Source organism: Taudactylus pleione, unplaced genomic scaffold (assembly GCF_031769625.1).
Source record: "Taudactylus pleione unplaced genomic scaffold, aTauple2 ptg000201l, whole genome shotgun sequence".
NCBI classification, from domain to species: Eukaryota; Metazoa; Chordata; class Amphibia; order Anura; family Myobatrachidae; genus Taudactylus; species Taudactylus pleione.
In genome coordinates this window covers 16,914,780-16,928,607 of record NW_028284603.1, presented here as the reverse complement: position 1 = coordinate 16,928,607, position 13,828 = coordinate 16,914,780, and the positions used below count along the sequence as shown (strand labels likewise).

At 36.7% G+C, this 13,828-nt stretch overlaps 1 protein-coding gene across 1 annotated transcript in view; it reads left to right on the top strand.

Annotated features, from left to right (window-relative positions):
- CAMKMT (calmodulin-lysine N-methyltransferase) overlaps positions 1-8,499 on the top strand; it is a 531,467-nt gene extending 522,968 nt beyond the window's left edge. The window contains exon 11 of the mRNA XM_088477271.1: positions 8,279-8,499. Within this exon, the coding sequence (XP_088333397.1) occupies positions 8,279-8,356 (78 nt within the window). The 3' untranslated portion in view covers positions 8,357-8,499. The remainder of the gene's footprint in view (positions 1-8,278) is intronic.
- Positions 8,500-13,828: the final 5,329 nt, after the last annotated feature.

Genomic DNA, 13,828 nt, shown 5'->3' with positions numbered 1-13,828 from the left:
CACTAGGAGGCAATGCAGAGTTACATTTATTAAACTTAATCATATACAAACATGTGAGATTTAAGTATACAACGCACCATACTAATAGCTAACATTGGCTCATGTCATTACTATAGCTCCTGTCCACATCTGACATTACCCAATTCACATTCCTCACAAAGCTGCACAATTTGCTGAAGAGGATGGTCATCCCCTTTTGAGAAGCACCAAATCTCCCCAAATGGCTAAGACAGTGGTTGCCAAAGTGTGTGCCGCGGCACCCTGGGGTGCCTCGGGACACTTGCAGGGGTGCCTCAGGTTGGTGGTCCAGCACCAAATGAAATTCTTTATGGTCAATGTAATGTAAATATGTGGGCAAACAGAAGCACAAACCTTTCCCCATCACATAACTGAACCTAAGGATGACAGGTAGCACAATGTACTTCACTTTACTACTTCACTACATTTTCATCTGAATTTCTCAATAACAAACTTTTGGCTTAGGGGTGCCATGAAAACTATGCCGATACTCTAGGGTGCAGTGATTCAAAAAAAGTTTTGAAACCTCTGGGCTAAGATATAGTGGTAGCTGCTCTGTCCTGCTAGAACCTCATACGGTGGAAGTAAACAAGCACAAGGTCATATTTTAGGGTAATCAAGCTCCAAGTCTGCATGTGCATCCAAGTGAGACGCCCTTGTCTTTCATAAGATACTTACCTCATGCGCATATATTTCCCTCAGTGCGCTGTGTGTATATGAGGAATACATCAGGGTGCAAGATATGTATATTGAGTATATTAATGACAGCAATGATAATGCTATGTCAGTGTTCTGTATGTGTGAGAGAGGCAGCAACAGCAAAGCTCTGATATAGAGAGTTACCATTATGACATCACAGCATGACTTCACGTGGTCTTCATTTTTTAAATTAGAGGAGCGCATAATAATCTCTAATGACGTGTGACACAGTGGGCCAAATGTAATAGGGTGAGAGTTTAGAAAATGTGAGAGTTTAGCAGTAAACTCTCACATTGGTTGAGTTTTATCTTCAAAATGGGAAAACATCTGAATGAGATTTTAAATCGTGAGAGTTTTTTAAGTCTGAAAAAACATGCAAGTTCACTCTGTTACTTTGTTTTTGGACTCTATTACATTGGCAAAGTTTAAAAAGTGTCAGAAACTCTCACTTTTCTAAACTCTCACCCTATTACATTTGGCCCAGTATGTTTATATTCCCCCATCACTGCCACTGCCCATTATATAACTGCTATTTATTACAATTCTGTCCCTTTACCATCTCCATATTCACCAATATTATTTTTAACTGCATCCAATCATTCTATCAAGCAGCCCCTATCACCTATTTCTTATTTAATTAATCTTATTCTTCTGTATACTTTCCATGTTACAAGACTGCTACTTGGTTAGAAAACAAGCAAAAAATTGAAATAACACCAAAACAAAAATAAAACTAAAAATACTGTTTCACTGTATGTTGATTATACAATGAAGTGACATTAATAGTGAGACCAAGGCTAGTTACTTCAGCATCTCTATGGGGTACGAGAAAAGACAAGTGAGGTTTTCCTGACGGATAACCAGCGTTACATCAGTGTGCGAGGTTCTGGTGGAAACTTGCTGCTAATTGAATCTCCCCCGTAGACCTTTGGACACTACAGGCAGGCACTTTCCTGTGTGTACATTTGAGACACTCTGGCCCTGATTCAGAGCTGCTCGCTGCTGGCGGGCGCTCGCTTTGAATGTGGGCGTGTTTTTTTTTTTGTGTCTCCGGCCGCTCGCAAAGCCGTGGGTGACCACCCACAGCTTGTGCGAGCGGGCTGGAGACCATCGTGATTATCACGACCGTCGGGCTTGCAACGAGACCCTGGGGTAGGGTCCAGCTGCTGCAAGCCCGAGTGGACTTCCTGCTCTAATAGATCAGGAAGTCCACTACTGACATCAGTAGTGATGTCAGTCAGCCCCCCTACAAACGCCAGGCGTTCCTAAGGGAACGCCTGCGTTTGTCCGCCCACCCCCCCTACCCGCCCTTAAAACGGGGCGAGCTGTCAATCAACATCGGCACCCGCTCCGTCTTGTTGCGAGCCCCGTAGCGACTGAACTGTAGTCGCTCAGTGGGGCTCGCGTACACTGGACGCGGAGTGTGCGCAGTGGGAAACCATCGTGCCGATTGCGTGTGCACAGTGCTTGCGAGCGGCTCTGAATCGGGCCCTCTGTGTACTGCTGCACTTCCGGGTGCTGGCAGACCTGCTCCCTATGTGCGACTTCATGATGTCATACGCAAAGGGGATAGGACCGGCACAGGGCGCTGTTATGGCCTTGAAATTTTGTGTATATATAGTAATGTTTTTATGGCTTACATCCTCATATGTCCTGCATTGTTTAATTGTAGGACTTTGGTAGCTACTACCATTAGTCACTATAAATGCTACAGACCTTTATCCTCCAAGATAAAAACAACAGTGCAACATCCCAAAGTTGTGCACAAAAATACTTGAAATAGGTAAAGCTGTAACTGTAAAATGAAACACAAGCTATCATATCCAAAATATAATACAATTCTTGATACAGCATTTAAATGATGCATATCAGGGCATTTGTACTGTATATAATAAATGTAAAACTCAGTGTGCTCTCTACAGCCTCCTAGAGGATTTAGTGTTAATTTCTTTAGATTATTACCTAAATATTGTGTCTATTTTTATCCAATTTTCTCAGAAATAATAGTTTATGACACATTTTTGTTATAATAATACCGTTCTAATCACTTTCATGAAGGTGATCACTTTACATTTTGTACCCAGCTTCTAAGTGTCAAAAGCTTTCACATATATACTGTAAGTGTCACATGGGACATTTATTATCTTAGGTTGTCGCTGCTTTTTCATTTTATTTTCATCAGAGACATCTTATTCTGGAACATACTACTGAAATTAAGAGAAAAAAACTAAAGTTAACAAACAAATAAAACGTATTCTAACCAGGAATGAACCCACTTAGTCTGTAAAATAAATGTGCCCCTTGTTTATTTTGTATGGCAATGATTTGATATTCTGACAAACCGTTTGGATTTGTATATTTCAATTTCAATGTGTATATTTTTATAACCTCAACACTCACTTCCTTAGGCCGGGTACATATCAGAATGACGTATGGAAGGATATATATCGGGCAGCAATACACACTGCACGATGAGTTGTACGAATACTCAATATATTCTTCCATCTCGCATTCACCTGCATGCCATCATCTGTGTGGTCGACCCATCTGACGTGCAACACATCAGATGGGGCGACGTCACTGATAACGCACGTGAATACGCGATTGAGGGTACACTCTGATTGATATGGACGATATATTGTTCCGACCCGTGTCAGTACAATAGATCATCCAATATATCGCCTGATGTGTACCCGGCCTTAGTTTGAATATGGAATGGTTGGTATTTCTGTCTATGTTGGATTTTGTATTTAATCGAGACCTGCTTTACCCACTTAACTGACAATTTTTTACCGGCAAAACCGGTCAGAAATTGTCAGGTTTTTTTATTTTTTATTTAATGTAGTTTAAAAAGTATTTTTAAAAATCTTTTAAAATATTTCATTAAAAAAAAATATGCTTAGGGGATGTGACCATGTCAGGGAAAGCCCAGTCTGGTGTGGTCACACCTGATGTGACCGTGCCAGGTTAAACATGGCAGCTGCCCTATACTTCTATAAGTATAATAAAAATAAAATGTTACAAATGACTAATATAGAAACTTTTGATTATCCATCATTTATATATACTGTGTACATGTATGGAAAATATAGACAATATACAAATTATACTAGCTGAAGATTGTATTTATTTTATATTTACATGAAAGTTCTCTTAAGGTTTTCTCATATCTGTAAATAGTTTTTTTTTTAATTATTTGTTGTCCGTGTTGAAAGAGAGTATCTTTCAGTGAAAGTGAAGGGTCCTAATTGAGGAGTTACAATTTTTTTTCCCTGCATTATTTTACTTATCCTCAAGGTTTTTGCTCATCGGGTAATGATCAGCTAACCTGTACCCCAGCCGTAAGCAGTGACAGAAAAGTGCTCCGTACACACAGACTTCTCTGAAGTTTATTAAATATTCAACACTTAAAGTAGAACTAATTTTATTCATTTGTGACAAGTCAGAGACTAAAGAACGAGTGGGCCAGACTCTCGCCCTCCTGATCCTGGGCTGTCATTTCTTTCCTCCTGAAGGCACCAGTGTATTTTGTCCAACATTGTTGTGTAAATTGTAGCTGCCGGTCCCTTGTTCCTAGGAAAGCTTTTGTTGGGTTTTACATTCACGCTGATAAGTACAACTCAATATTTCAGCCTGTTTGGCAGGATTGGGTCTTTCTGCCTGTACATATCCTTCATGCCTCATCTTCCCGAGGATGATTTTTGCTCCCAAAATAAGAAGAGGCGTTTTCCTCGAGGCTGCATGTTATCCTCTTATCCCTACTGTTTTGGAATAGAGCGTAACCAGCTGGAGAACTGTAAGAAGTCTGATAATTCAGCTATTTTCTGCTGTCCCGTCTTAATCTTGTTACACAAATGGTTGTGAAGAGATTCATGAATTTTAATTTTGCCCTCTGCATTAGCGCGTCATGTCACTCATACGCAGCTGCATCCTACGGGGGAGTTGTTCTCCCCTCCTCCTCCTTCTCCTCCTGCAACAGGGGGAAAAAAAAATTAGTTACAATCTTGGCAGTAAAGCAAGTAAGGAAAGGAAGGGAAAAAATCCACAGATTTAGGCAGCCACCCATGAAGCTGATTAACAGTCAGTGATCAGGAGGAACAGCTTTGCCTCTTAAACTTTTCACCTCTCATTGTTAGCTGTGAAATTTTATTTCCGTTAAAAAGAAAGCCTGTAATCAAAACTGTGCAATGCTACGCTATATGCCAGTGCTTCTGTCAGAACGTATCAGTCTGCCACCTCCTCTAGGAACAAGGCTATGTTAAAGGTATGTTACCCTTTTTATGCAATTGCAAATAGTGTGTACTGTTACTCCTGTACAGGGTACTCTGTGCATTTAATAATAAAAATAAAAATGAGTGCAAAATAATAATAAAAAAAAAAATTGCACTTGATAAAAACTTGAATAAGAAAAAATAAATTCAATTGTTAATTATATGTTTTTATAGTGTGTCTGCTCTGACTTGTAAATGAGTTTATTAGCCGGAGGTCTGGGGTAGAGAAGATGACTTCACCTCTATTTACCTATTAAACACCCCATTTGAAGTGCACAATTTGCGCAGTGTTGTTGATAATTGTGAATTGTCTTTAAGGTAAACAGTATGACTCTCCCCCCCCCCCCCCCCTCCTCACTGCAGCTGCTGTTCACCCAGTGGGTCTGAGAGTGCTGCATCCAATTACACTGTTACCCATAAAGCAACTGATAGTAACTATATTATTTCCTCCTTACCTCCTTTTTTCAACTCAAACCTGCGCATCAAATTGGAAAATCGCTTTATTTTCCCTGCATTTTGTTTTATTTCCTCTGCCACCGATCTGAAACAATAAAACGATTTTAATGAAGTGTTTTCTTTAAAGTGGGCTATTTATTTGTCATTTGCACAAAAGGTATTTTCTACCAGTACAAGTCACCAACATTAGTGTAATGAATGTGAAATCTGTTTTTCTTTTTTTTTCTAATCAAGAAACTATTATAAATTAAATGAACCTATGGATATATAGAAATATTGTTGTTCGTCTAGAAGCGATATGGAATATGTTGGCACTATATTAAAAAAAATTTTTAATAAGTGCTGATAACTATACGTTCATAGTATTTATTTTGCTTGACAGATCATTTAAAGCTCAGTTAGTTTTGCTAGTTCATCATTAATAGTGTAAAGATTGTTTTGGAATTGCATAAAATAAGTTTATTTACAATTGACGTCTATTTGGAAAATGTTATATTTTATTTATTTGTGAGTGTTTAGGAAGAGCTGCAAGGTGCAAATCCTTGTGAGGTGGGAGGTGGAGTAGATACGGTAAAAGATATACGATATTATAATGCAGTTAGATCACCTGTGGACAGGACTCTCTTTCCTCTATGTAGCCATAAACCCACTTCGGTCTTTAATCACTGACCATTACAGAGGCAGTCTTATGTGGTTACTCACACAGAGTTAAATGTGATAGATAGTAAACTGTTAGTGATTGACTACATTACGGTTTCATAATGTATTGCTGATGGACCACCCAGGTAAAATATATGGTTGCATGTTTTTTTTACTGATGTTTATGCTGCAAATTATTTATTGTGTAATAATAAGGTAAACATTCCACAGAGGCCGTATGGGTTTTCTTGTAGCAGTAATTATTATTCTCCTCACCTCCGGAGATGTGAATTAACCTAGTTTTTAGCAAAAACAGATACATTTAAAAAATGTAATTATTAAAGAGGCTGCTGATAGATGGATAAGTGATAGAGTGTTGAAATGTAGTATTATAAAATTGTTTTGTGCAATGCTGTGGATTTTAGTTCAGCAACAGCTGGAAACCCCATAGGTTACTTCTGTTCTGCATTTGTGTGTCCCCCCCCCCCTCCCGTGTTCATGTGGTCTCCTCCCAGAGTCTAAAAATATACTGGTAATGTTCTCACTACATTGGCCCTAGCATGTGTCTGCCTGAGGTAGGGAATCTGATTGTAAGCTCCACAGGGGCAGAATTTTACAGACTACATAAAGTGTTTGCTGTATACACATAAAGAATAATAATAAGTAAAATATTTGCAAGGCCACATAATAACGGGTGCACCCATTCATTTATATTGCGGCCAGCATTTCCTGTGAGTTCCGGATCAGCAGAGTGTTCTGGAGAATAACACTCAGAAGTAACATGGATAACATTAAAGTATAGCTAGCAATGGGCCTGATTCAGTGCGATCGCTACTGCGATTACACGCGCAATCGGCTGATTGTTGCATTCTGTGCATGCGTGTGCATCACAGTGCAGACCCATCACAGAGTGATTGACAGGAAGTGACCGTTTGGGGGTGGGGACGGGGGGGTGTGGTCGGCGAAACACAGGCGTGCCAGTGCATTTGAATACCGTTGCAGGGGCGTGCATCAATTAGCCATTGCAATGTCATACGCAACTTGGCCTTTCACAGCGTGCGATGAGGTTCGCAATTTCTGAGTAAGGTCAGACCTTGTGCAAGTGTGCGTGTGGCTGCGATGGTACTCGTTACTGATGGTTTCGCAGTCTTGCTAAGTATTACGGATGTGTGTAAGGTAAGGTGGTCGCCCTTATGTTTTGGCTACGACGGCATTGTGATTGCAATAATTAGCATATTTTCGCAGTGGACCTGCGTGCATAATCGCAGTTGCGATTGCAATAGCAATCCGTACTGAATCAGGCCCAATGACCTTTGTTGAACTTATAATATAATATAATATGTTAATTCCAAATAAGTATACCTGCAGAATTGCAATTGACTATTTTTCTTGGTAAAAAAAAATGTTTAATGCTATAAATTTCTAACAAATTTATAACACACACACATAATATATAAACACAATGTCAATAAGGTATTTGTGGACCATGTAATGTCCGCTGCACTCCATGCAGGGTATATGTACGATATGTGTATATCAGCTTAGGGAGTATTAATCTTTATATGTGCAGCGAAATGATCTATTTGTGTTCCAACAGACCTATCTCTGGCCAAGTCTAAGGGGTATATTTACTAAGGTGCGAGTTTTTAGAAGTGGAGATGTTGCCCATAGCAACCAATCAGATTCTACTTAACATTTATCTTGCACCTTCTAGAAGATAATAGCTAGATTCTTATTGGTTGCTATGGGCAACATCGCCACTTCTAAAAGTCTTACCTTAGTAAATATATCCCTAATGCCAGCCATACACGGTGAGATTTTCTGACGTTAAGATGTGTTGTATGATTTCCCTTGAAATTCTTCCCTTGAAATTCTCCATACTAGGTGGTCAAGTGGTGTACGATTGATCGTTATGATCATACCATACGATGGATACATATGTATCACATTGTACACAATAGCTTGCAATCTTACGGTTTTGCCGTAAGATCTACGATCCAGCTATACGACGGCGGGGACGCGCATTGACATTGTAAACATACAGAATCAAAACACGATGTGCACGATTGATCGTTACGATTGATCGAAATCGTCCACATCGTGCAAAAAATCGCACCGTGTATGGCCGCATAAGAGTATTAAATGATAACACTGCAGAGAAGTCGGCCTTACTCTCTTGCACTTTTTTTTTTCAGATAAAGGAAGAAGACAATGGAGTTTATGACACAAATATCCATTATCCAATTCTTCTTATCCTCACAAAGTCAAGATAGTGAAGATCTTCAGAGGTGGAACAGTCACATACTTTTTACCCATATAATAATTTATAGTCATAACGCGCATACAATGTCTTTTGTTTACACGTACAATAAAATTATCACACATTGTGCATGGTTCTGCATACTGACTCTGTACTATATAAACAGGTACTGATTAACATCAATGCCAGTGATATACAGTATTCTATAACATATCTGTTATGCTGGTTGCAACATTTCAAAAACATGTAAAAAGAAAAAACTTTTCCACTGTTGTACTGATGAAATATATGTGTGTATATATATATATGTGTGTGTATATATATGTGTGTGTGTGTGTGTATGTATATATATATATATATATATATATATATATGTGTGTGTGTGTGTATGTATATATATATGTGTGTGTGTGTATATATATCTATATATATATATGTATGTATGTGTATATATATGTGTGTATATATATATGTGTGTGTATGTAATGTATATATATATATATATATATGTGTGTGTGTATGTATATATATGTATGTATGTATATATATATATATATGTATGTATATATATATATATGTGTGTGTATATATATATATGTGTATATATATATATATATATATATATATATAGACACATATATACATATAGTGGATCTTGTTTTTCTTTCTCTAGTAGCATGTTTTCTCCCTGAATGGCTATAGGAAATCACTGTATCAGACAAAAGCCTCATGAACTGACCATTTGTCCTGTGGACACAAAAGCTCACCCGGCCCTCTGCTCCTCCTCCTCAATTATCTGCGATTAGTCTCAGTATGTTGAGTCAAGAAGGGGGAGTACGCCGAGTGCTTATTATCTGTTTAGGTAGAAGAGGAGCACATTTAGGGCCTCTCTGAGGATGAAAAGTGAGCTCTAATCAGGTCCCCAATGAAAATGGGTGTTCTTTTCCAAATCTTACCAAAACACACCTTGTTTTATTTATGGAAATGTTGCATTCTACATGATGGATAAATGCTGTAATCAAATCACGTGCAGCTGCCATGAATATTTACCACTATGGGTGATTACAATGCAATGCTGTTGAAAGCTTGGGGGGACTATTTTGTCGTCTGCAATGTATTACTCTGAAATAAAAATTCTAATTTAATTAATCTATTAATAATAAACATAACAAAGGCTACAAATTAACAGTATATTATAATATGACGCACTGTATTTTTTAGTTGTTTTTTTTTCCTAGTAAATATACCGAAAATATCAGAAAATGCTGCACTTAGTTATCGCTCACTGTTGGGATTTGTTTCTGCATATCCTTGGCAAAACAACAGCGTTCTCGACAAATCAACACAGCACAGTATCATAATTAAAATGCCAAAAAAGTTTTAAAAAATATGATATAAAGCATCAAAGTTAATAAAAATCAGTGTCATGATGTTTCAAGATAATGCTGCAGCATTTCCCCTCTTGATATTGAAGTGCTCAAGATTAAAGTTTGTGGTTAGCAGATTATTTTTCCCTTTGTATACTAGTCGCTTGTTTCTCCTAGTATGATGTCATATACAAAGTAGCTCACTGCGGTTATACTAATCATAAGTCATTCTAGTGTAAGTCTAATATGTACTCGTGGACAAAAGGAATGTGATGAATGAATCAGAAAAGGATTAAGGTTTATTAGACACTAATGGGAGCTATTGCTATGTGACCTTCTGACCTTATCAAATAGTCTCTACTTTTCCTTCGGAAGAAAATAACTGAAAAGCTAGCCCCAAATTATCTTTCATGCTCACCGCGGCCGGTCAGTGTTGGTTTGTTTACAGCAGATGTTCCTGGTGTTAGCCTGGGGCATACAGCAAAGCTGTTCTCAGACCACTTTAACAAGCAGAAGTGACCAAGTTGGACAGTGATTTTGCAAAATTATTAGATCAGCTGAACTCCAATAATAGTGGTTGTAAGAAGACACCACACACAAACAGATCAGTTATCAGCCAACAATATTGTCCGATAACCGCAGAAATGCCAAAATTATGTTGATTCTGAATAGGATTTTTTGTCATTGTTGCCCACAGTCCTGTTGGTAATTTTGAGCAAAACACCCAATAGCCTGTAGATAGATATATAATTTAGTACTGTTTAGTTAAATATACTGGTCTATAACAATTTTCACCATTAAATCGCAAAGCACCTGTCTTTAATGCCTCTCTCACATGGAATGTAGTTAGCATCCCGGCAGTTGAGATGCCGATGCTCAGAATACCGGCCCCGGAATCCCACCAGCAGTTAGAATCCTGGCGCCAGAATCTCGACTGCTGGCATCCCGACGGTAAGTATTAGGGCTAGGAGGAGTGTTAGGGTTAAGCTGCGGGGGGGGGATAGGGTTAGACTGCAGGGGGATTGTTAAGGTTAGCATACTTCAAGGTGTCGAGATTCTGACAGTCAGGATGTCACTGTTGGTATTCTGACTGCCGGCATCCTGACCGCCAGGATCCTGTACCCAACCTCTCTGACACACACATGGTGGTGTAATGATTAGCATTACTGCCTCACAGCACTGAGGTCTTGGGTTCGATTTCCAGCATGGTTTTAACTGTGTGGAGTTTGTATATTATTCTCCCACACTCCAAAAATATACTGGTAGGTTAATTAGTTTAAGACAAAAATTAAACCTAGTGTGCATACATATTTACATTATACAACATAGAAGTTCAAAGTAGAAGTTCCACCATAAGTAAATCCAAACTGTATCTCAAAAGAGCTATTTTGACCCACACTATCCATGTATTAGGAATATGGATTTAATTATCTTTTTTTATACCATGTCAATCTAGCAGCTGCACACTAGCTGAGGGGAACAAGGAGGAAAGAGGTCCTGCCCTTGATCACATGCACAGAGCAAAAAAGCTGAATGGAGGTCTGTACCCTCCTTTCAGCTTCCGGAGCAAGCAACCCCACAGATTAACCTGCCAGAAGGAACTCAGAATACAATTAAGTACAAGGGGACTTCAAGAAGAACACAGTGATACACAGCTAAAGTGAAAAAATAAATGGTATGCAGTACATTCACATAATTTTGACGCAATACAATTACATTTTCTTTAGAAAATTAAGGTGCAGAAGAAAGTGAGTTGAGATTCCCTTGCCATATTAAAATGACTGGGGATGTATGCTCCAGCACACCGTAGAGAACTTAAACCCCCACCCATAAATATATTTGACCATCAAGCTATATATCCCACACATACAATGTTAGTATAATCTAAATTACATTCTTTTTATAGTGTATATATCTCAATTATGTTTGCTAAAGAGACTGCTATATAAAACAGTACTTTTTTTCAGAATTTTTCAAAATAATCCATCAAAAAATAATTGTTATAAAAACACTGTGTAATACATTTTGTACAGATCAGCAGCTTTTACTGTAGCATTTGCAACCCAAGCTTAAGTATGTATTTTAATGTTCTATTTATCCAGAAAAATGATTTTCTAAAAAGTTAATTAATATTAAAGACAAACAATGGGGAAAAGCTGAATATAAAGGGAAAATAAGAAACAAAATAAAAACAATAAACATTCAGTCGGTGTATTCAGTTTATTAATACAATTTATTAAGACACTAGAAACCAAGAATTTAGAGCAGAATAACTTGGTCAATAAACCACTTTGGAAAAGACTGAGTTTAAATTAAAATTAGCACACAGAGTTTAGGAAGGGAGGAGACTGAAGTTAGTGAAATAATTTACCCACAATATGAACTTGTGAACTTTTTAAATGCAAATATAACAAACTTTATTATCACACTCTGATTTTTGCATCATATTTCATACAATATTTTTTCACAATTCCTTTTAAGCAAACTATCTTTTGAATTAAATTGCAGCTAATCACAATTTATGGTTTTTAAGACATTGCTGTGATTTTTTTTAAATCCTATTTCAAACATTCTCACTTCTCCACCAGTTCAGCATCTACAAGACTCCCAAACAAGAGTTCACACTTAGATAATATAATTCTGCCTAACAAAAAACTGAATTGCAATGTAAATTGGTGACCTTCGATCACAGTAATGCCAATATATCCCAGTTTTGAACTGCAGACTGTTATAAGAGATAAAGCTGTGTTCATATTTAGAAAGCTGTGAACTTATTGTCCAATATTTTTTTCTGTCCTAAATCAAATTTTCTGTTTTTAATTACACTTTTTCATGGTTGTTTTAATTATACAATTATTAAAATGTAAAACTGTAATTCTGATTTTGCCAAAACATTACAGTGGATATTACAATTCACATTTCAGTAAAAAATATAGTCCTGTCAGGCCACAATAAACCATTAGTTTTTACAGAGCTATTTTTTCCACAGCATGTGAAATTTTAACTTTTTGCTGAGTTAAAGAGATGTTTTTTTATACTAGCCTTCCCTTTACCAAAGAGCTTCTGGGGTTTATTTGATGAAGTGCAATTCTTCAAAATTACAGGCTTTTAGTGTTTTTTTGCTGCAGAATTTAAAGTGTCAATTTTATTAATAAAAGCTCCACTTTAAATTCTCCTGCAAAAGTTGCCTAAAATCTGGAATTTTTATAAATCTTACTTCATTAAATATACACTTTTAACTGTTAGAAAGTACTGTAAGTAAGTAAGTACTGTACTCCACTTTGAGAAATCAAATGGAAATTTCATTTCAGAGTGTTATAAATATGCTTTTTATATGGTGGGAAAAAAATACTGTATTGTTTTATGTTTTATTACTTAAAAGAAAACTTTTGAAAATGCTCTGTAAAAGATTCATAATGTAGGTGTTATAGAAAAATTAACACAAAATAGATGTAAAAATAATATACATATATTTGAATTTTTTTTCAATTTGCCACTGTATCCAACAAGACAATTAAAATTAGTTGCTAAGCGTAATTTAATGTTGGTAGTGAAATAACTAAAACATGATTAAATTATATAGATATTAATTACACATCCTGGTTTGTTTTGCATATAACTTAAATATTTCCTTTTTCTTCTTTTAGTGCTGTAGAACTATTTTAAAATCTGTTTTAGACCGTGTTTTGCTTTGTAAATAGAGAAATCTCAATTTCCACGAGATATATATTCCAACAATAATTTTCTATCAAAGTAAAGCAATTTTTTTAAATGTGGCCATTGTGTTGTGTGATATTTTGCTATTAAATTCAATAAATATATATAAATATATAACTACAGTATGCATTTTAACTTTACAGACCAATGTCTCAGCATCCACAGGTAAATATGCAAAGAGTGATGTTAATACACATACTCCTGTAAATGATGCCAGTAAACAGGAAGTGCAGCTGGTTGTAATCATTGGTTGTTATGAAAATGTCTGTATTATAATGGATAATGTACCAATATTGTAAATTATAACAAAAATTATTTAATACATTGGTTTTCCATCACTCTGGATTCATACTTTGATATGGTAACAGAATTCCTTAGTGACTTATAATATCTTTAGAATT